This window comes from Trematomus bernacchii, unplaced genomic scaffold (assembly GCF_902827165.1).
Source record: "Trematomus bernacchii unplaced genomic scaffold, fTreBer1.1, whole genome shotgun sequence".
Lineage (NCBI taxonomy): Eukaryota > Metazoa > Chordata > Actinopteri > Perciformes > Nototheniidae > Trematomus > Trematomus bernacchii.
In genome coordinates, this window is record NW_022987870.1 from 72,594 (window position 1) to 94,631 (window position 22,038).

At 40.0% G+C, this 22,038-nt stretch overlaps 1 protein-coding gene across 1 annotated transcript; it reads right to left on the minus strand.

The window, feature by feature from the left end:
* Nucleotides 1-273: 273 nt before the first annotated feature.
* Nucleotides 274-21,849, minus strand: LOC117469437 (serine/threonine-protein kinase DCLK2-like). Its single transcript, XM_034113838.1, is given in 17 exon segments — nt 274-5,457; nt 6,151-6,231; nt 6,419-6,515; nt 10,817-10,894; nt 10,991-11,124; nt 11,386-11,532; nt 11,754-11,873; nt 12,018-12,075; nt 12,562-12,667; nt 12,935-13,007; nt 13,128-13,204; nt 13,294-13,318; nt 13,320-13,426; nt 13,558-13,684; nt 15,376-15,782; nt 20,360-20,982; nt 21,729-21,849. Coding segments are annotated over 16 exon segments (2,193 nt in total). The 5' UTR covers nt 20,793-20,982; nt 21,729-21,849; the 3' UTR covers nt 274-5,334.
* Nucleotides 21,850-22,038: the final 189 nt, after the last annotated feature.

Consider the following 22,038-nt stretch of genomic DNA (forward strand, 5'->3'; position numbering starts at 1 on the left):
ACATATTCATGTATAAAAGACGTACAAAAGTGCATTTTGCATGATAGGTCCCCTTTAAAGTAGAGACACTACATACTGATATACACCTGAACATCAGCAGGAGAGGACTCTTTAAAGTAGAGACACTACATACTGATATACACCTGAACATCAGCAGGAGAGGACTCTTTAAAGTAGAGACACTACATACTGATATACACCTGAACATCAGCAGGAGAGCACTCTTTAAAGTAGAGACACTTTAAGATTTACTAAGGACAGCGACACACACACTTCAGGATAACATGATGCCTCTGCACCAGTTTTTATTTTCACAGTTGAATTCATCGTTTCTCCACATCAGGGTTTTTATTTTCTGTGAATGCCGTCACCCTGATCCCACAAACACACGTTTCATATCAACACACGTTACACATCATCGTTAAAACATCTCCTTCCACTGAAACACGGGACTAGTTTTCCTAAAAATATCTCACAAGAAACACTCAATTTAAATGTTAAAATACTCAGAGCATCTTTGCTTCATTTTCCAGATTAAATAACACTTTTTAAAGCAGCAAAACTTCAGTCTTTAAAAGTTCACATTTTATTATATTTTGATCATATTGAGAATCCCTTTAGGAAAACCAGCCCCGTTTAGGTTTGAAATCCTATCTCGTCTACTGCAATTAATTTAAAAAATCAGTTCTCGTCTAAAATGAGGCATGATGTGAAATGATCGCACACACACACACACATTCTGCATTTGATAAAAACACACAAAGGACCAAATAACTGCAGCCCCCCCCCGGGTCAAAACACCCTGAAATACACCCAATAATTCAAGTTCATGCTTAAAAGACAATGGCAATAAATGTATTGTCTCTGAAATGATTAATTAATGCACGTTACCTGTAAATTAAAGCTGCATTCAAGTACCAGGAAAGGTAATAGGAAATATCTTCGGACGTTTTTTCTTTACTTTTGTCAACATAGAATTGAATGTTAATTAATACAGTAAATTCTGATTACCCAGACTCATTGCAACCTGGATAATAAACAAAAATGTCACTAAAGATATGCATAATAATTTGTATGGGACTTGAATGCAGCACGTAACAGGAAAAAGGTTTGCATGGTGCGTTCAATTACCATCGTTAGGTAGTTTAATAAACATTTTTTAAAGGGATTTTGGAAACACTTGGATACAAACCCTGCATGTAAGAAAAGGAACAGTTACTTGCATATTTAGCAGTATTTAATTGACGTAAAGTGATGTTTTTACAATTTTTTTTTGCCAGAAATCAACCAAAATATATGTCCAAAGCCAGTTTAAAAACATTTGGACATGTTTTTAGTATTACTGCCACTTCTATCTTCTCTAAAACATATTTTTAGAAGTGCAGAACAGATATTTCAGCTGTGTGTCGACCCGGGTGTTGCAGTGCATCAACAGAAGGCTCCTCATGGTTTGGTTTAAAGCAAAGAGAAATTAATTAAGACTAAAGGGTTCATCACAGGCAAGAAGGTGGAGGCCGAGCCGCTGATTAACAGAGCTTTACCGGAATATTTTGGAACATTAAGTGTTTTTTTTAATTCAAAGTAATCATATATATATATATATATATATATACACAAGCCCAGTGCTCTGTTGTGATTGGTCAACCGCTTAGAGATGTCCCGCCCCCTTATCACTTGACCTACAATGTGTTTGAATTTTGACTGTTTACCTCGCTAGCGTCCCAAAAATAATCTCATTATTATATATCATAAGTATAACACTCCCTTCTGTGATTCTGTGTTTAATACGTATTTAAATGCATTAATTTGAACTTTTTTGATAACAATTTGACCGAAAAAAATACAATTTGTGATACTAATCTTAGTTTTGTTTTTTTAAAGATTTGTTATATTTTGTGGATTTGAGTGACAGAATTCCTTTGAAAACTCTTAATCAGCGGCTGTGGCCATAAGGTCAAGGCCATGGAAAGGTCGTGCTAAGGTCAAAGGTTACGGTAAGGTCACAGCACTGCATCAAGTGGACGCATTTATCCCAAAAAAAGTCTTTGATGCAGAAGTAACATTCAAACTCATACAAGTTCATTCATTCACACACTTATTTACACACACACACACACACACACCTTTCTCTCCAACAGACAGCATGACGGATGTGTGGATGGATGATTGACATTGTGACCATATAAGGAAAGAGATCCATCCCATAACGCCATAACATTCCTTTGTTGCCGGGCAACGGTTGCTACGAGATGGACTTCACAGGTAAGAACTCTTTCATCACGGCTGGTCAGCGTCCCTCAGAAACCTTGTTTTTTTTTAATTTAAATTAGGAGATAAAGTACTTTTTCCACATGTCGAGTATTCAGACACTCTTACAACAGTAAAAGTACTAATAGAAATAATAAAAAAGACTCCATTTCAAGTTAATTTGCTCCATTGATGGTGTTAGTTTAGGAAGTAAGTGTATTTATGAAGTGTAAGTACTTAAAGCAGTAAATTGTTCCCTGTGAGTTAATATAGTATATTTAATGATATGCTGTTATGTCATTTCATATATATACTATTGTCAAATACTCAAAACTTCAAATTTATTTAGGTTTCTGTCATTTAAGACAAAGAAAAGCAGCAAATTGTCACTTTTTTAAAGCTGATATCAGTAAATATTTGGCAGAAAAATACCTAAACACACACTGATTAATATTTAATCAATTAAAATTCATTCGGAAATGTTCTTCATAGTTTGGTAGGTAGATTTCTTTTGTTTTATTAGGATTTCTACTTTAATTTCTACTGAAATAAAGCTGTCCAGAACATGTAATGGAGCAAAAAGTACAATATTTCTCCCTGAAATGTAGTAGAAGTATCTCATTCTACTACTCAAGTGAATGTACTTAAATAACATCCGATATGTACATTTTAAAACGCTATAAATGTGAGTTTCTTTAGGGTAAAAACAAGGCTTTCTTCAGGTTGCTGACACACGTTTATAAGTTTATTTTCATTGTAGTATTTTTTGTTTTCAGAACTGCTACTGTTTCCCTACTTCAACACGGACTCACACAGACAGACACCAACAGACAGAGATATTTACAGTATTTACAACATGTGTTATCCCCCCCTCGCTGCAGGAGGGGCGAGCCGTCAGACTGCAGCTAAAAACCTTTAAAAGGTCCGTGATTTTTTTTTTTTTTTAAAGTGTGAGGTTTAGAAGTCACTCATTAATCTGAGTTACAGTACGAGGACAGGTGATAAGAGTGGAGTCTATGTAGATGAGGCTCATTATTTTTAGGGTTTTTTCTGTTATTTCCCCCAAATGTCATCCTTTAAATATCAGTTTTTGGAACAATCTTTACAACCATAAACCAAGTGTACATTTGTCTGTAAAAACCTGTTTTTGGGTTAAAATGTGGGCCTTTTTGGGGGGAAAAACTGCCAATTTGCCAATTTGTGTACGCCTTTTAGTCTTTTCATTAAACCAATGAACCTAAAAGCAATAATTAGTGACCCTTAGACATTTCCGGAGCTTTGGAAATAGTCTTCTTTAGTCTTTTGGCTGATATTTTCCTATATAACTCTTTACAAGTGGCAAAAATCCCAAAACTATCCCATTAAACCAATGGTTTACCTTTTCAAAAGACAGCAAAATTATGAAAAATCCATAAAAACAATGGGCCTTATCTGTCTATACAACCAATGACGAATGCTAGGGTCTGAAAGGTGGAACTTATGGAAGGTAAGGGCTGAGATCTAGGAGATTTATAGGAGTTGATCAGCAGCGTAAACAGGCACAGTACTCAGATATCTCCTCGGGTAAAGGCAGGATAAATGGGACGTTTCCCAGAACAAATGGAAGACATCCTGGTCATACTGGGAATGTGATCCCTAAACCATAGGGAACGTTTGTCAGTGAATCAGTGGTTCATATCCCAGAGGTAAGGGCCATTTTTTCAAGAAATGGGTCCAGTCCCAAGAGACACTGGGTATTGAAACAGGAAGTGTCCAAAAGCACCTTCATGGTGTCCAAAAGTTAATATGGAGTTATCCTTCAAGTACCCGTTAGTGTTCAGACAGAAGAAAATAGGCCCCTATTCCTTGATAGAGAAGTGATTCAAATAAATACTTTCCAGTACAGCAGCAGAGACGGGACTCGTGAAAGTCTTCTGTAGATTAAAAGAGAGTCTACACCAGAGGCAGTTTCCACAAGATGAACTAGAAATAGCAACTGAGACCTTGGTTTTGTTTCCAGTTGAGCAAACGATATGCGTCCTAGACGAGAGGTGAAGAAACCTGTTGATAGTGGAACGTCTTTAGAGATACTTGAGTTTGGTTAAAGGTGAATGAAGAGAATGAGCTCTCGACCAAATGTGCTCAGTGTCCAGGAAATGAAACGGGAATTTTTCCTGACCAAAATCATGGAGGGTTCAGGAATTCGATTGGTTTCCATGAACCTAAAACCGGATGGATTACAACAGCAGAATTGGGGAAACTTGCTCTTTATTAAATGTATTGAAGAATGTTGGAATATGTTTCCCAGTATAAGAAACGGGAAGATGTTCTAGTTCAGATTTAAGGGTGATGGGACAAGTTGTAGACCTTTTGTTTACATTTCTCTGGTTTTCTGGAACATTCATAACTAGAAATGGGGATGATTTGGGGGTTTCTAGTTCAGATTCAAGAGAAGTCATTGGGTTTCCCAGTGGAGTTAAAAAGACATATCATAGACAGGTGGTCGTGGGCTTGTTTGGGCTCCAGAAGAAACACTTATTTAGTTTCCAAAACAGGACAAGATTGTTTTTGGAAATCCTTTGCTTTCCTGGACTAGTCTTAACCAGAACTGGGAATCTTTTTGGGTTTCAAGTAGAGAGAAAACAGGGACTTGTTCTAGTTCAGATTGAATAGCAATCATTGGGTTTCCATTGAGGGTAAACTGGTCCTTTCCAGAATATAAAACTCCTTTAGTTTCGAAAAAGGGACGATTTCTAAACCAGATTAGTTGGAAATCCTCTGGTTTCCTGGACGAGTCTTGACCAGAAGTGGGAATCTTTTATGGTTTCCAGTAGAATCAGGGACTTGTTCTAGTTCAGATTGAAGAGCAATCATTGGGTTTCCAGTTGGGGTAAACTGGTCCTATCCTAGACTGATGATGGACTTGTGAGTCTTCCAGAATATAAAACTCCTTTATTTTCCAAAACGGGACGATTTCTACACCAAATTGTTGGAAATCCTCTGGTTTCCTGGACGAGTCTTGATCAGAAGTGGGAATCTTTTGGGTTTCCAGTCGACCCAACAAGTAGTGTTTCCTGTGGTTTCCAGTCAATGAGATGTGGTGTGTTTTCAGACCAGAGGGGAGGGGACCTGTTTGGTTTCCAGTGCGGCGGATTCCTGCTCTGGTTCCAGTGGTTCCAGAGCGTCTCCACTGGCTTGTTCTTCAGCGCTGCTCACAGTGTGAGGATCATCCTGAACAAACACACCAATCACAAGGAACAAGAGTGAGTACTCGGATTACTTTTTTGCAGTTGACTTGACATATTTTATTTATTTTCATGAACAATGTACGCTAGAGGGGGTCGGACCAGAAACGTTTTTAAGCCTCTTCTTGCCCCTTTTGAACATGACAGAAACTATTTGAGAATTATTATTTTTTATATCTTGAAAGTTTTATTTTTATTTTGCTTCTCTTTGAGGTAATTATTATTACAATTATTATTATTGTTTGTTTTGTTTCTAACATGTTCAATAAATTGACTAATAAATAAATACATTAAATGTTTTGTACTGTTACTTTTAATGAGTAACTTGATTAGAGACAACAATTTCCCATTATTTTAGTCGTTAACAAAGTTTTATAAGCTGCCGAAATGAATGCCGACAGCTTCTTTATAATCAGGAGGATGTAAAGTTAACTTCGGCTATTATTTAAATAAAATCAACGTGTGTGTGTGTGTGTGTGTGTGTGTGTGTGTGTGTGTGTGTGTGTGTGTGTGTGTGTGTGTGTGTGTGTGTGTGTGTGTGTGTGTGTGTGTGTGTGTGTGTGTGTGTGTGTGTGTGTGTGTGTGTGTGTGTGTGTGTGTGTGTGTGTGTGTGTGTGTGTGTGTGTGTGTGTGTGTGTGTGTGTGTGTGTGTGTGTGTGTGTGTGTGTGTGTGTCTTACCGTCACCCAGGGGTGAGAGAGGACTTCCTCTGCGGTGAATCGAGTGTCAACGTTCACCTGCAGCATCTGACTAATCAGCATCTGAGGAACAGGTCATGTGACTGTTACCAGGTAGCAGTACATGTTGAAGCGACTCATTTATTACTCAAAAAACACCATTCAACCTTTATTACACAGGGTTTTTAGTCAACCAGACCAACCAACAGCATTATTTATTAACATAAACGTTGACTTTATTTAATTTTCTGTCTGTTTGAGTGATCCGTACCTTGGCTGGGAGGCTGATGTCGTCCCAGTCCGGAGACGGAAACTCCAGCTTCCCTCGGAGGATCTGATCAAACAACTCCTCCTGCACGTTGTTCTCACTGAGGAGCGGACGTGGACAAATAACAACCAAATAATTAGTCATCAGCATTAAAAACACATCATTGGGGGAAAGCAAACCAGAGCTGTACCCATTTCTACAAAATAACTGTAAATTGTAAATCAAGGTCTATTATCGCTAGACAATATGGATTATGTCAATTATCACAACATTTTTGACCACATTTTTGTAAAGATATTATAGGGTTGACTATAAGTGCTTTTATAAAATATTTAGACCCAGAGAATTTTGATCAATCGTCATCAGTAACGTGGAAAGAATGACAATAAATATAAGAAAATGACATTTTACTGTAATTCAGCTTTAAAAACATGGAAAAGAACAACACTTATGATATATATATTGTCCACTTTGTAACACTCGTGCTCCTATTGGCTAGCGCTCCAACACATTGTACGTGATAGACTAAGGGGCGGGACATCTCTAAGCAGTTGACCAATCACAAGAGCAGACTGGGCTCTGGTTTCAGACAGAGAGGGAAAAGAGGTGCTGCAGCACAGACAGTATGAGACAAATAAAGAGCTTTCTGAACATTAAAGCATGGAGACATGTAGAGACACTACATACTGATATACACCTGAACATCAGCAGGAGAGGACTCTTTAAAGTAGAGACACTACATACTGATATACACCTGAACATCAGCAGGAGAGGACTCTTTAAAGTAGAGACACTACATACTGATATACACCTGAACATCAGCAGGAGAGGACTCTTTAAAGTAGAGACACTACATACTGATATACAGCTGAACATCAGCAGGAGAGGACTCTTTAAAGTAGAGACACTACATACTGATATACACCTGAACATCAGCAGGAGAGGACTCTTTAAAGTAGAGACACTACATACTGATATACACCTGAACATCAGCAGGAGAGGACTCTTTAAAGTAGAGACACTACATACTGATATACAGCTGAACATCAGCAGGAGAGGAGTCTTTAAAGTAGAGACACTACATACTGATATACACCTGAACATCAGCAGGAGAGGACTCTTTAAAGTAGAGACACTACATACTGATATACACCTGAACATCAGCAGGAGAGGACTCTTTAAAGTAGAGACACTACATACTGATATACAGCTGAACATCAGCAGGAGAGGACTCTTTAAAGTAGAGACACTACATACTGATATACACCTGAACATCAGCAGGAGAGGACTCTTTAAAGTAGAGACACTACATACTGATATACACCTGAACATCAGCAGGAGAGGACTCTTTAAAGTAGAGACACTACATACTGATATACAGCTGAACATCAGCAGGAGAGGACTCTTTAAAGTAGAGACCCTACATACTGATATACACCTGAACATCAGCAGGAGAGGACTCTTTAAAGAGGTGACACTACATACTGATATACACCTGAACATCAGCAGGAGAGGACTCTTTAAAGTAGAGACACTACATACTGATATACACCTGAACATCAGCAGGAGAGGACTCTTTAAAGTAGAGACACAACATACTGATATACACCTGAACATCAGCAGGAGAGGACTCTTTAAAGTAGAGACACTACATACTGATATACACCTGAACATCAGCAGGAGAGGACTCTTTAAAGTAGAGACACTACATACTGATATACACCTGAACATCAGCAGGAGAGGACTCTTTAAAGTAGAGACACTACATACTGATATACAGCTGAACATCAGCAGGAGAGGACTCTTTAAAGTAGAGACACTACATACTGATATACACCTGAACATCAGCAGGAGAGGACTCTTTAAAGTAGAGACACTACATACTGATATACACCTGAACATCAGCAGGAGAGGACTCTTTAAAGTAGAGACACTACATACTGATATACAGCTGAACATCAGCAGGAGAGGACTCTTTAAAGTAGAGACACTACATACTGATATACACCTGAACATCAGCAGGAGAGGACTCTTTAAAGTAGAGACACTACATACTGATATACACCTGAACATCAGCAGGAGAGGACTCTTTAAAGTAGAGACACTACATACTGATATACAGCTGAACATCAGCAGGAGAGGACTCTTTAAAGTAGAGACCCTACATACTGATATACACCTGAACATCAGCAGGAGAGGACTCTTTAAAGAGGTGACACTACATACTGATATACACCTGAACATCAGCAGGAGAGGACTCTTTAAAGTAGAGACACTACATACTGATATACACCTGAACATCAGCAGGAGAGGACTCTTTAAAGTAGAGACACAACATACTGATATACACCTGAACATCAGCAGGAGAGGACTCTTTAAAGTAGAGACACTACATACTGATATACACCTGAACATCAGCAGGAGAGGACTCTTTAAAGTAGAGACACTACATACTGATATACACCTGAACATCAGCAGGAGAGGACTCTTTAAAGTAGAGACACTACATACTGATATACACCTGAACATCAGCAGGAGAGGACTCTTTAAAGTAGAGACACTACATACTGATATACACCTGAACATCAGCAGGAGAGGACTCTTAAAGTAGAGACACTACATACTGATATACACCTGAACATCAGCAGGAGAGGACTCTTTAAAGTAGAGACACTACATACTGATATACACCTGAACATCAGCAGGAGAGGACTCTTTAAAGTAGAGACACTACATACTGATATACACCTGAACATCAGCAGGAGAGGACTCTTTAAAGTAGAGACACTACATACTGATATACACCTGAACATCAGCAGGAGAGGACTCTTTAAAGTAGAGACACTACATACTGATATACACCTGAAATCAGCAGGAGAGGACTCTTTAAAGTAGAGACACTACATACTGATATACACCTGAACATCAGCAGGAGAGGACTCTTTAAAGTAGAGACACTACATACTGATATACACCTGAACATCAGCAGGAGAGGACTCTTTAAAGTAGAGACACTACATACTGATATACACCTGAACATCAGCAGGAGAGGACTCTTTAAAGTAGAGACACTACATACTGATATACACCTGAACATCAGCAGGAGAGGACTCTTAAAGTAGAGACACTACATACTGATATACACCTGAACATCAGCAGGAGAGGACTCTTTAAAGTAGAGACACTACATACTGATATACACCTGAACATCAGCAGGAGAGGACTCTTTAAAGTAGAGACACTACATACTGATATACACCTGAACATCAGCAGGAGAGGACTCTTTAAAGTAGAGACACTACATACTGATATACACCTGAACATCAGCAGGAGAGGACTCTTTAAAGTAGAGACACTACATTACTGATATACACATGACATCAGCAGGAGAGGACTCTTTAAAGTAGAGACACTACATACTGATATACACCTGAACATCAGCAGGAGAGGACTCTTTAAAGTAGAGACACTACATACTGATATACACCTGAACATCAGCAGGAGAGGACTCTTTAAAGTAGAGACACTACATACTGATATACACCTGAACATCAGCAGGAGAGGACTCTTTAAAGTAGAGACACTACATACTGATATACACCTGAACATCAGCAGGAGAGGACTCTTTAAAGTAGAGACACTACATACTGATATACACCTGAACATCAGCAGGAGAGGACTCTTTAAAGTAGAGACACTACATACTGATATACACCTGAACATCAGCAGGAGAGGACTCTTTAAAGTAGAGACACTACATACTGATATACACCTGAACATCAGCAGGAGAGGACTCTTTAAAGTAGAGACACTACATACTGATATACACCTGAACATCAGCAGGAGAGGACTCTTTAAAGTAGAGACACTACATACTGATATACACCTGAACATCAGCAGGAGAGGACTCTTTAAAGTAGAGACACTACATACTGATATACACCTGAACATCAGCAGGAGAGGACTCTTTAAAGTAGAGACACTACATACTGATATACACCTGAACATCAGCAGGAGAGGACTCTTTAAAGTAGATACACTACATACTGATATACACCTGAACATCAGCAGGAGAGGACTCTTTAAAGTAGAGACACTACACACTGATATACACCTGAACATCAGCAGGAGAGGACTCTTTAAAGTAGAGACACTACATACTGATATACACCTGAACATCAGCAGGAGAGGACTCTTTAAAGTAGAGGCACTACACACTGATATACACCTGAACATCAGCAGGAGAGGACTCTTTAAAGTAGAGACACTACATACTGATATACACCTGAACATCAGCAGGAGAGGACTCTTTAAAGTAGAGACACTACATACTGATATACACCTGAACATCAGCAGGAGAGGACTCTTTAAAGTAGAGACACTGACTTTATTTAAACTGACCTTCTGAAAGGAGGGAATCCACACAGCAGGATGTAGGTGATGACCCCCGCCGCCCAGATATCCACCTTCAGACCATAACTACACACACACACATACATAGAGATGATATTTAATATATTTACACACCTTTATTTCCACACACTAAACAAACACTAACATCTGTCTCCGTCTCACCCGGTCTCTGCGATGATCTCTGGAGCGACGTACGTTGGCGTCCCGCACACCGTGAAGAGCGGCCCCTCCAGAACCGTCGCTAACCCGAAGTCCCCGAGCTTCAGAGACTTAGTGCCGTCTGGGTACTCACACACCTGAGGCGCACACACACACACACACACACACACACACACACACACACACACACACACACACACACACACACACACACACTGTAAATACCCACACACTAACACTTTAAACACACAGTACACGCACACTGACGCTGAAGCAGATAACCAACGTCAAAGAAAACAGCAAACTGTGTGTGTGTGTGTGTGTGTGTGTGTGTGTGTGTGTGTGTGTGTGTGTGTGTGTGTGTGTGTGTGTGTGTGGGTGTGGGTGTGTGTGTGTACCAGCAGGTTCTCTGGCTTGATGTCTCGGTGCACGATGTTCATGCGGTGCAGGTACTTCACGGCTCCTGAGAGATTAAACACCATCGCACTGGAATCCCTCTCGCTGTACTTAGTGGAGGAAGTGATGGCGTCGAACAGATCCCCGCCCTGAGAGAGAGGTGGAGGTATCATCATTTAAATTATTTAATGCTAACGTTGGTCTATAAAGGAACTACAGCACGGTCACATGACTTCACGTCACCACCGCTAAGCTAAAGGTGGCTAATGTTGGGAGTGATGACGTTTAGGGACTCATTCCCCTTGTTTTAGGACTCATTCCTGCACCACTCTATTCCCTAAAGGTAAACAGGAAGTAGAAGAGGACGCACCTTAACGAGCTCCATGACGAGGAACAGCTGACTCGGCGTTTCGTCCACCTCGATTAACTCAATGATGCTCGGATGGCGAACTCGCCGCAACACCGACACCTCGTTTTCTATCAGGTGCTCCTGAACACACACACACACACACACACACACACACACACACACACACACACACACACACACACACACACACAGTTATAGTGACATTTACGTCTTATATTGAAATACAATAAAATATATAATCATATTAATATAAATGAGCGTTACCTTCCCACAGCAGCGAGCTTTATCAATGATCTTCAGAGCGTACTCCTGTCCCGTCGCCCTGAAAATCAAACAAATGTACATCAATCTTTACAAAAATTCAATTGACATTAAAGTCACTAGGGTGATATCAATTCATTTATCTGTTGAATTTTTTATAATCATTTGTTCAAATGGTACAGAAATGGAACGATGCGATTATTACCGTCTACTTTCATTTTGTGTTTTAATGAAAAATGTGAATGTAAGTGTGTTGACTATAACACAAGTTACATCATTCCTCTGCATCTGATTTCAAAATGTGTTTTTGCTTTTAACACCTACCATATGTTAGGTGTGTAAGTGTTACATTTGTTACAACGACTTCCTGGTAAAACACCTTTGATTTCACGTGTTTTTAATGACAACAAATCAGGATGATCAGAGTTTCATCCCTCTGGGCGTCCGTATGTTTTTACTGTCTATACTTACTTGAAAAGCCATAAATAAATACGGTAAGTGTACTGGATGTTTATTTATTTTTAAACGCCCCTCTTGTTGCTCTCACCTCTCGACACACTCCTTCACCACGGCGAAGTTTCCGTCTCCGATCACTTTCCCCACTTTGTACTTGTCATTGATGACGGAGGAGGAAACGGAGCGATTACCGTTCACTGTGAGGAAGAGACGGCGACATTTTCAGTTTTTAAGATCTACTTTTATATTCCAGATTTTAAAATACACACTAATATTTAACACTGGCTTCCAACACATCTCAGATACAGGGTCATACAGGGTCATTCGGGGTCATTCAGGGTCATACAGGGTCATTCAGGGTCATTGTATACAGATTTTCAAGGCCCCGATCTACACTTATTGATTGTAAGAAATCACCAAACACACACACTCAGATGAACACACACACACACTCGCACACACACCTTCCAAAGTGTTGTCTTCAGGCTGCTCAGATTCTCCGTTAATGTCTGTGGAGGAAGAACGACGAGGCGAGACCTGGAGAGGAACATAAAGAAGATTTATTTTGTGTGAATTTGATGAGAGAAAAGAGTGTATTTTTATAGCTTAGAAGTCTAAAAATGTATGATTTACACCAATTAATAATAAGTAAATGACCTTGAGGCTGCGTCGGGCTCCAGGGCTTGTGGGGGAGGGGCTTGTTCTGGAGGACCGCCCACCTGACGTCTCATTGGCTACACACGAGAAGAGGAAGCATCTGATTGGTTAACATAATCTTTAATATATAAGCATTTTAGGAGTTTATAAGAGAAGTGTTTGGTACCTGAGCCTGGAGACTTGGCCCTGGGGAGGCCTCCTCTGGGGGGGGGTCTTAGGGGAGAAGCCTGAACTGCTAGGGGTCTTGGGAGTTGTAGTTTTTGGAGGGACAGGGGGACGAGACACCTTTGTTTTGCACTCTGGGGAGAAAGAGAGTTATTATATTGAATGGTGGTTAGTTTATGTTATTAAAAGTATAAAGTAAAGTGTGCGTGTGTGTGTGTGTGTGTGTGTGTGTGTGTGTGTGTGTGTGTGTGCGTGTCTGTCTCACCGTTTACAAAGGCTGGTGTTTTGATGCAGTGTGTGAGCACAAAGTCGTCCTGAGCGTAACGAAACTTCTCCGGCCCGCAGGCCATGAACACATCGTCGTCCCCGAAGAAATCCTGCAGACAGGTCAGCTACACGCACACACACACACACACACACACACACACACACACACACACACACATTTTAGTACATGTGACATTTACTATTTTCTCCTTCATCTCGCACTTTAGTTTGTCCTTGTCTTCACCTCTCACTCCTCACATATTTACTCAACGCTTCCAGAACTACACTGTGTGTGTGTGTGTGTGTGTGTGTGTGTGTGTGTGTGTGTGTGTGTGTGTGTGTGTGTGTGTGTGTGTGTGTGTGTGTGTGTGTGTGTGTGTGTGTGTGTGTGTGTGTGTGTGTGTGTGTGTGTGGCAAGAAAGACGTTGTTACTGGATGGCTTGTTACCATGGTAATTACGCTGAATGCAATGTCAATGTGTGTAAGTGTGTGTGTCCTCCCTTCGTCCTTTCAGTTTGTGCAGCCACTTCAAGCAGCGAGACAGAAACCCCATCACACACACACACACACACACACACATTGTTTCATTCAGTCTGAGTCTGAAAGCCGTCAGAGGAAGAGAGACAGAATAAAAGCCCTCGTTATGATGGACTGCCTTCAAAATAAAAGCCTTTATTAGAGTACGACTGTATTTTTTACACGGTTTGTCCTAATAATTAATTTAGTTCTTAATTAAATATTAAAAGGGTTGAAAGATAAAATGTGCATGCATGTGTTGAAGTAAAGAAAATTGTAATTCACTAAAAAATTATGTTATAATGTAATGGATGCTTTTATTTTGAAGGCAGTCCATGCTAAAATTGCTTTCACTTTTTCAAGGCCGATTACACAGCAACATCCGACATATGCAAACAGGATTATTGTGTATTTGTGTGTGTCTGCATGTGTGTGTGTCTCTGTATGTGTATGTGTGTGTGTGTGTGTGTGTTTTAATCTGCGATGCATTCACTGCAACAGCCAAAAATCAGTCACACCGACGCCCAAACAAGCGCTCTGCTGTCTCTTCTTCAGCTCAACACCGTCATTGTGTCACAGCCGACAGCCTTATCTGTAACTTCAAAGAGTGTGTGTGTGTGTGTGTGTGTGTGTGTGTGTGTGTGTGTGTGTGTGTGTGTGTGTGTGTGTGTGTGTGTGTGTGTGTGTGTGTGTGTGTGTGTGTGTGTGTGTGTGTGTGTGTGTGTGTGTGTGTGTGTCTCTGTGTGTGTCTCTGTGTGTGTGAGAGATGTTTAAATCCACAGTCCTTATCCTTAACTCGCACAAAAGAGTTTCAGAGAGGATCAGAGCACTTTCAGAGTGTTAAAAATGAACTTCAGCTGACTGTCTCATTTTTTACAGCTTTAAAGATACGTTTCACTAAAAGTACCAAAGATGAATCTTCAAAAGAGACTGAACTCAGTGTCCGAACACTTCAAGATGAATATTGCATCATAAACAAACTCTCTTATACACAAATCCTCCTGGTATTTATAAATAATCCAGCAGGAACTTTCCAAAAAGTGAATTTATATGTAATTGATTTGCCTTTTTTTGTACCTATTCTGTGTTGTCTGATTCTTCTTCACGGTCTACTGTATATTTTCTACTTTTTTATTCTGCTTTAATTCTATTTTATGATGTTTAAATAATAGTATTGTTTATTTCTACTCTTTAATTTCTACTCATGTGCAATGCCTGGTTTTGTATTGTTGTTTTTTATGCTGCTGCAACGCAAACATTTCCCAAATTGTGATCAATAAAGGGTTATTAGTCGTATCACCTGCTTCCCGTCCAGCGTGTAGAGCCTCTTCACGGTGCCAGAGTCCAGTTTGATGGCCTCTGTGATGTCAGCGAGGACCTGATTGAAGCTGTGCGCCGTCTTCTTGTTCAGGAGGATCCTCACGGCCTTACGAGGCTTCACTCCGCTCCGGATCACCGTCACCAGCTTGGGTTTGATGAAGTCTTTGCTCTCTCGGCTCTCTCGGCTCTCACGGACATCCGGACGGTCCCTGGAGGGGCCGGCGCCGCCCGTTGAGACCCCCGCGGACACAGAGGAGGGTCGAGAGGAAGAGGCGGCGGAAGAGGAGGAGGGGCCGGTGGCAACGCCCGGTTTCCAGCTCTGGACGGAGATCTTGGTGTAGTCCACTTTACGGTACGGCTCGTTGGAGGCACACACGTAGCACTCGCCTGAGGGAAGGGGGAAGACGTTATATGTTAGAACAAAAGGGTTAGGGGTCGCACATTTCAGACGCAGAGGCAATTCAAAGTGCTTCACATCATCATTAACATATGAACAACAGATTCATAAAAACCCATGCATACAAGAGATACGGAATAGTTTCAAAACAACAGTGTAAATACGGTAAGTGCTAAAAACAAGTGCAAAGGCTTCTGGGTAAGCAGCTCTAAAAAGTAGAGTTTTTAGCTTCGACTTAAAAGAACTCAGCGTTGGTGAAGACACTCAGCTTCGGCGTGTTTGGTTCTCAGTCGGGGAACAATGAGAAGAAAGTAGAAAGAAATATATTTTTAAAAATGTGAGAAAAACGACAAATATCTAAAGAAAATTGCAATACCAATTTTTTAAAAGTAAACAAAAAAGGCGACAAAACTATTTTTTTTTTAAGGTTGAAATAGATAGAGTAAGTAAACAAAAAAAAGAGGTTAAAAAATGCAATTCATAAAAAAAACACCACTTTATTTTAGGAAGGAGAAATTCAAAAGATATCCCCAAAAAATGTAAAAATATTTTTTAAAGTTGAAATAAAAAGTTAAACACAAAAAAGAAGTAAGAAATTGCAATAATTATAAAACAAAATGTTTTTATAAGTGAAAAGGAGGTCAAATGTGCAATAAATATTATTAAAAAAGTCAACAAAAAAGCAAAAATTATTATAAAAAAGATACTGTAAAGAAAAGAGGTACAAATAATTTAAATAAATATTTAAAAAAGAACAAAATATGTTATAAATAGCAATAAAAATGAAGAAATATGGTAAAAAAAAAATTAATTGCAATTAATAAGACAAAAGATAATAAGTAACAAATCCAAAAGAAAGTAAACAAAAAATGTGTACACAAATGAATACCCTGTATTACTGTATTGTCAACTGCAGACCGGTAAATTAACTGAGTTTCATTACACATACCACCAAAGAAGACCACCTCTTGTTTGTAAATGCATTACCAAAACATTTGCTTTTAATCTACTTTGAATGATAGCAGTGGTGCCTCTTTCCCCTGCAGCCAATCACGCGTACAGCAACTCAGTCATTTCCTGTTTTACCTTATATGGTTACAACGGCTCACCTTCAGTCGTTCCTCTTTTCACCTCACACTAACCTGTCAGCCCGTGTAAACCTCAAAAACACACTCTCTCACACACACACACACACACACACACACACACACACACACACACACACACACACACACACACTTTATCCCTCACACACACACACAGAGACACACACACACACACTCTTTATCCCTCACACACACACACACACACACACACACAGACACACTCTTTATCCCTCACACACACACACACACTCTCTCTGCAGGTAATGTGTGTGTGACCTTGTCTCTCCATGAGCTGACTTTCACTTTGCTATTCAAACCAGCAGGACGGCACAGCTCTGGGTTTTCATTCAAATAGCTGACCGACTAGATAAATAAAACACCTTCTGTGACGACAAGCAACGTGGATACAGGTTCAAAGACAAAGATAGCATTAAAAAATCGTATTTCCCCAACAATAACACCAGTTATTCAAAAGGGCTGCAACTCAATCTTAGTTTCAATGTGCCAATTACTTCCTAGATTAACGATAATACTAATTATAATAATATATTTGTCCATCCAATCTTCTAAAAGTCCAAAGAGATGTCTTTAAATGCCATTGTGTCAGTCAAAACCCAATGATCTTTAGTGTAATGTGATATAAAACAGGAAATACCTAGATTTTAGAGGCTGGAAAAACTCACTTCCCCAATTACTCAATAGGGCTGCAACTCAATCTTAGTTTCATTGAGCCAATTACTTCCTAGACCAGTGTTTCTCAAACTTTCTCATACCAAGGACCACTTAACCAATAAAAAAACACTCAGGGACCACCTGACTCCAGAAACAATAGGCCTGCTTCCCACTCCAACGGTACATTACAGCCTAATAATGACAGCTTAACCTTCTCTACTGTATATCGCCTCGTTCACACATTAAATCCACAATACAAATACAACTACAGATTATATAAGCATTTAGTTCAAATGCAATTTAAAATGCTCTCAGGTTTTACACCTCTTATGAAATGTACACTACATTTACTACGGAGTTTATGTCCGAGCCAACAGACTCACAGATCGTTGGCTACTGAGAGAAATGCAAAATACACCGCGTGTATTACGACACAAACCTCCGCTGTGGGTTTTCAAAACAAAATACAGTAAAACTCTGGTCGCAGGCCCAAGTCTAACTCTCTGAGGCCTGCATGGTCTGCCTACAAAACTAAAATAAAAAAACGTCTATGCAGCCCCAACAAAAGCCTCTGATCATCAACAGACGTCATGCAATGCTTCATTGGATGCATGTATTAGATAATAATCTCTATCTCACTTCTAACATCTGAATCTACTTCCAGCATGGATAAATGTTCATAAAATACAATCCATTGTTTGTTTTATACGCTTCTTGAAATCTAAAAAAAAAACACATCGTTTTTCTAGAACAGATTACAAATCGCCTGAAAATGGTACAAACAAGTGGCAACATGTGTGACGAAGGTGTTGCGCTGGGCTATATCATGCAATCGAACGTGAAATTTAAGCTCGCTCCATTGCGGAGATATTCCCGCGAGAGTGCGGAAAACTTTAATTAATTAATTAATTAATTTAAAATGTGAAATTTTAACAATATACTCACGGACCACTAGGGGGCGCTCACGGACCACACTTTGAGAAACACTGTCCTTGACTAACGATAATAATAATAATATATTTGTCCATGCCATCTTCTAAAAGTCCAAAGAGATGTCTTTAAATTACGTGTGTTTCAGTCAAAAACCCAAAGATCTTTAGTTTAATGTGATACAAAACAGGAAAAAGTACTAAATATATATATTTTAAAGCCTCAAAACTGCTTTTTCTGACATATTTGCATGAAAATGATGATTAAAATAGTTACAGATTATTTTTCTGACGCTCCACACAACGGCTCATTTAACAAACGTCTGCAGGAGTTCGTTTAAATCGCTTAAAACATGAAATATTCAGCAAGAAAACCCCCAATCTGTCGGTTAAATCTGTCTAAAACCCCTGCAGGCCTCCATGTTCCCCTCTTGCATGCACAGAGAAGTTGTAAATGACCAGTTTCCACTTCACGGTCCACTCTGAGTTTATTAATTCCTTTCAGAGCGATGCATCCGTCTTTATTACGTCGAGCAGCTTCCTGGCGCTGCTGCTCATTAGAGGAACCAGTCTCACATCAACACTGAGAGTGCAGTTACTCAGACTGGTCATACGATGAGATACCAGTGAAGGCAGGGTAGATAGAATATTTGATATGATTTATATCAATGTAAACTCTGCTCGTGAGTCCCTGACTGTCTCTTTCGTTTGAGTCGACATCAATAAGTAATTTAGGAGTGTTTGCCCAACAGAGACGGACAGAGAGGAAGTTTAAGGAGGACGGATCAATCGATGGAGAAAGCGACAGGAAGGACTTCAATAATTCAAGGATTCCTTTTTATCTCATTACCCCACAAAGAAGATCCCTTTCCTGTTTCTAGAACTGCACCTTTATATATTCAAAAAAGCACCTTTTGTGAATATATAATATATCATTCCCAACCCTGAAGCATAACGACTGGAGACAGATAGCAAGACTCCGAAGATATCAACACATTTATGCAAGTGTATCTTAAGAAATCCAATATTTTAAGCAACAAACTGTGGCTTTTTTGGAAATATTGTGACCCTTATAAGAGCCGCAATGATTAATCGACTCATCTTTAAGTAAAAAAGCTGATACTTAGCCTCTAAAATATGGATCATTTCTGGATTTAGTGAATTTCTTTGGGTTTTTGACTGGAAAAACAAGACATTTAAAGACATCATCTTGGAATTGTTAACTATTTCCCAACATTGTACAGTATAGACCAAATGAAGCAATTAGTCTAGAAAACAAAGTAATAACCAATTAGTTGCAACCTTACCCTTTGATGTAGCTTCATAGTTAGCGTACAGATAGTGGTTTTAATCTCAGCATGACGACAAATAAACATGTTTCCAACAAATTGTTTCTGAGTTTCTGTACTTTCTACTTCTTACATTTCCCAAACAGGCTGGTTCCTTTAGTTTGAATGTGTGTTTGGTGGCGTGATCATTATTATTTAGAGTCATTGCGTGCCTATTGATTTGAACACGATCCGTGTATCCATCATTTCCTGGTCTTCTCTAAAGAAGAGGGACCAATGAAAACGTTGTCATGTTGCCGTTGTTCAGCATGGAAACATTCATTAGCTAACAATGACATTATTGTTCTATTAATATAAAGGGAGGTCAGGTACTCTTTAAAACAGCTGCTAGTTATGGGTACTTTTTACTGAAGTACATTTCAAAGCCCTCTTTACTTTTACTTGAGTAAAGAAGTTTAGTCAGTACTTCTACTTTTACCAGAGTACTTTTAAACACGAGTATCTGTACTTCTACTTGAGTAAAGGATGTGTGTACTCTTGCCATCTGTGAGTAAGAGTTTCTGAGTCCTACCTTCCATCAGTTCGTCCATGCTGGTGATCTTCTTCCCGCCATCTATCGTGTAGATCGAACGAACCCCTTGTGGAAGATGCAAATTATCCGCCAATGAGCGCGTTAGCTCCATCAGCAGCGCATCGAAGGACCTGAACCGATCGCTGGACACCGCGTACACCAAACCCTTGAAGTACCGATCTCCGTTGCGATAAAACCGGACTTTTTTGGCCCGTTTCTCCGAGGTTAGCGTCTGCAGGGTCCTGGTTCTGTAGTAGCTACAATTAGCGCTGTGGGCCGGACTCGGGACCAAACTGCTGGCCCGGGAATTTGGACCGGACCCTCCTCCTCTTCCAGATGTTGTATCATCTCTTTTGGTTCGGGTGGATCTTCCTCGGCGAACTTTGTCGCGTTCGTCGAAGTGCTCCAGCTCGAGGGTCTTACTCAAAGACATGGTGGAGACAAAACTGGACCAGAAACGTTCAAAAGGTCTCGGCTACACAGGATGCATCGTCCAACAGCGGTAAACAATGACTCCTGTCTTCAGTTCCTGATTTTTTTACACCAAGGGTTTCTAGTCCTGGTTATCCGGCTGGTTGTTGGTGTCACACTTTGTCCCTCAGCGTCCTCTCATCCCTCCATCACTGCCAACAAAAGAGATTACAATCAAATGGCTATTGGACATGATTTTCCTGCAACAACCTGCACATGTATATCTCTAAATATATTGAATTCAGTGTTTAGGAGTACTGAACACATGCTTGTGTACCATCAATTTCCTGCAGGGCCAGCGTGAGAATTGTCCATTGATTTTCTGCAGTCAATTAAATGTATCTGCAGCAAGAGACCACATAGGTGATATATAATGTGATGCTTAACTCCTATGTGCTTTATGTGTCCATCTATATATGATATATTATATATATTTGACACGATAGACCTTCAAATATCTCTAAATATATTGAATTCAGTATTTAAGAACACTGAACACAAGCTTGCATTCAGGTTTACCATCAATACATTTGCTTCCTTAAGCTTTTGCATGTACATTATTAATGTTCTGCATTCAAAGCATCATGCAAAACGTGTTTCAAGTGAAATACAACCGTCTTGCTTTAGTGAAATGAAATGTCCTGCAAGGCCAGAGTGAGAAGAATTGTCCATTGATTTTCTGCGGGCACATAAAATGCACCTGCAGCCACAAGCAGAACAGGAACTTGTGCATTCAAATACATAAATAAGTCGATATTTATATGATACACGTTTTTACTTTATCCATCTATCCGCCCTTATAACGCTAAGCTGTGCTGACACACGGACAGGGAGGCACCTACCTAGCAATAATGCCGTTAAACCGGTTTGTTGCTATGGAGGCTTTCTCCTCTCTTACCCGGTGTTGCGTTCAGGTTCCGGTGGATCCAGACAGCTACAACCGAGCCTGCTAACCCGGGATTCAGGGATGAAGCGGTGGGGAGGAGAGAGACACCGGACCGGGATGCACGGAGACCGACAGCAGCATGGCGGCTGCAGCAGAGGGAGGAGAGACCGAGAGACCGGGTGAACCCCCCCTCCCTTTCCCGGCCCTCCCCTCTCCTCCCCGGAATACGTGATGACAGACTCCCCCCCCCCCCCCCCCCCCTTCCTCCATCTCTCTCTCCAGGTCTTTGTCTAGCTCTCTCTTCCTCTCTCTGTCTTTTGTC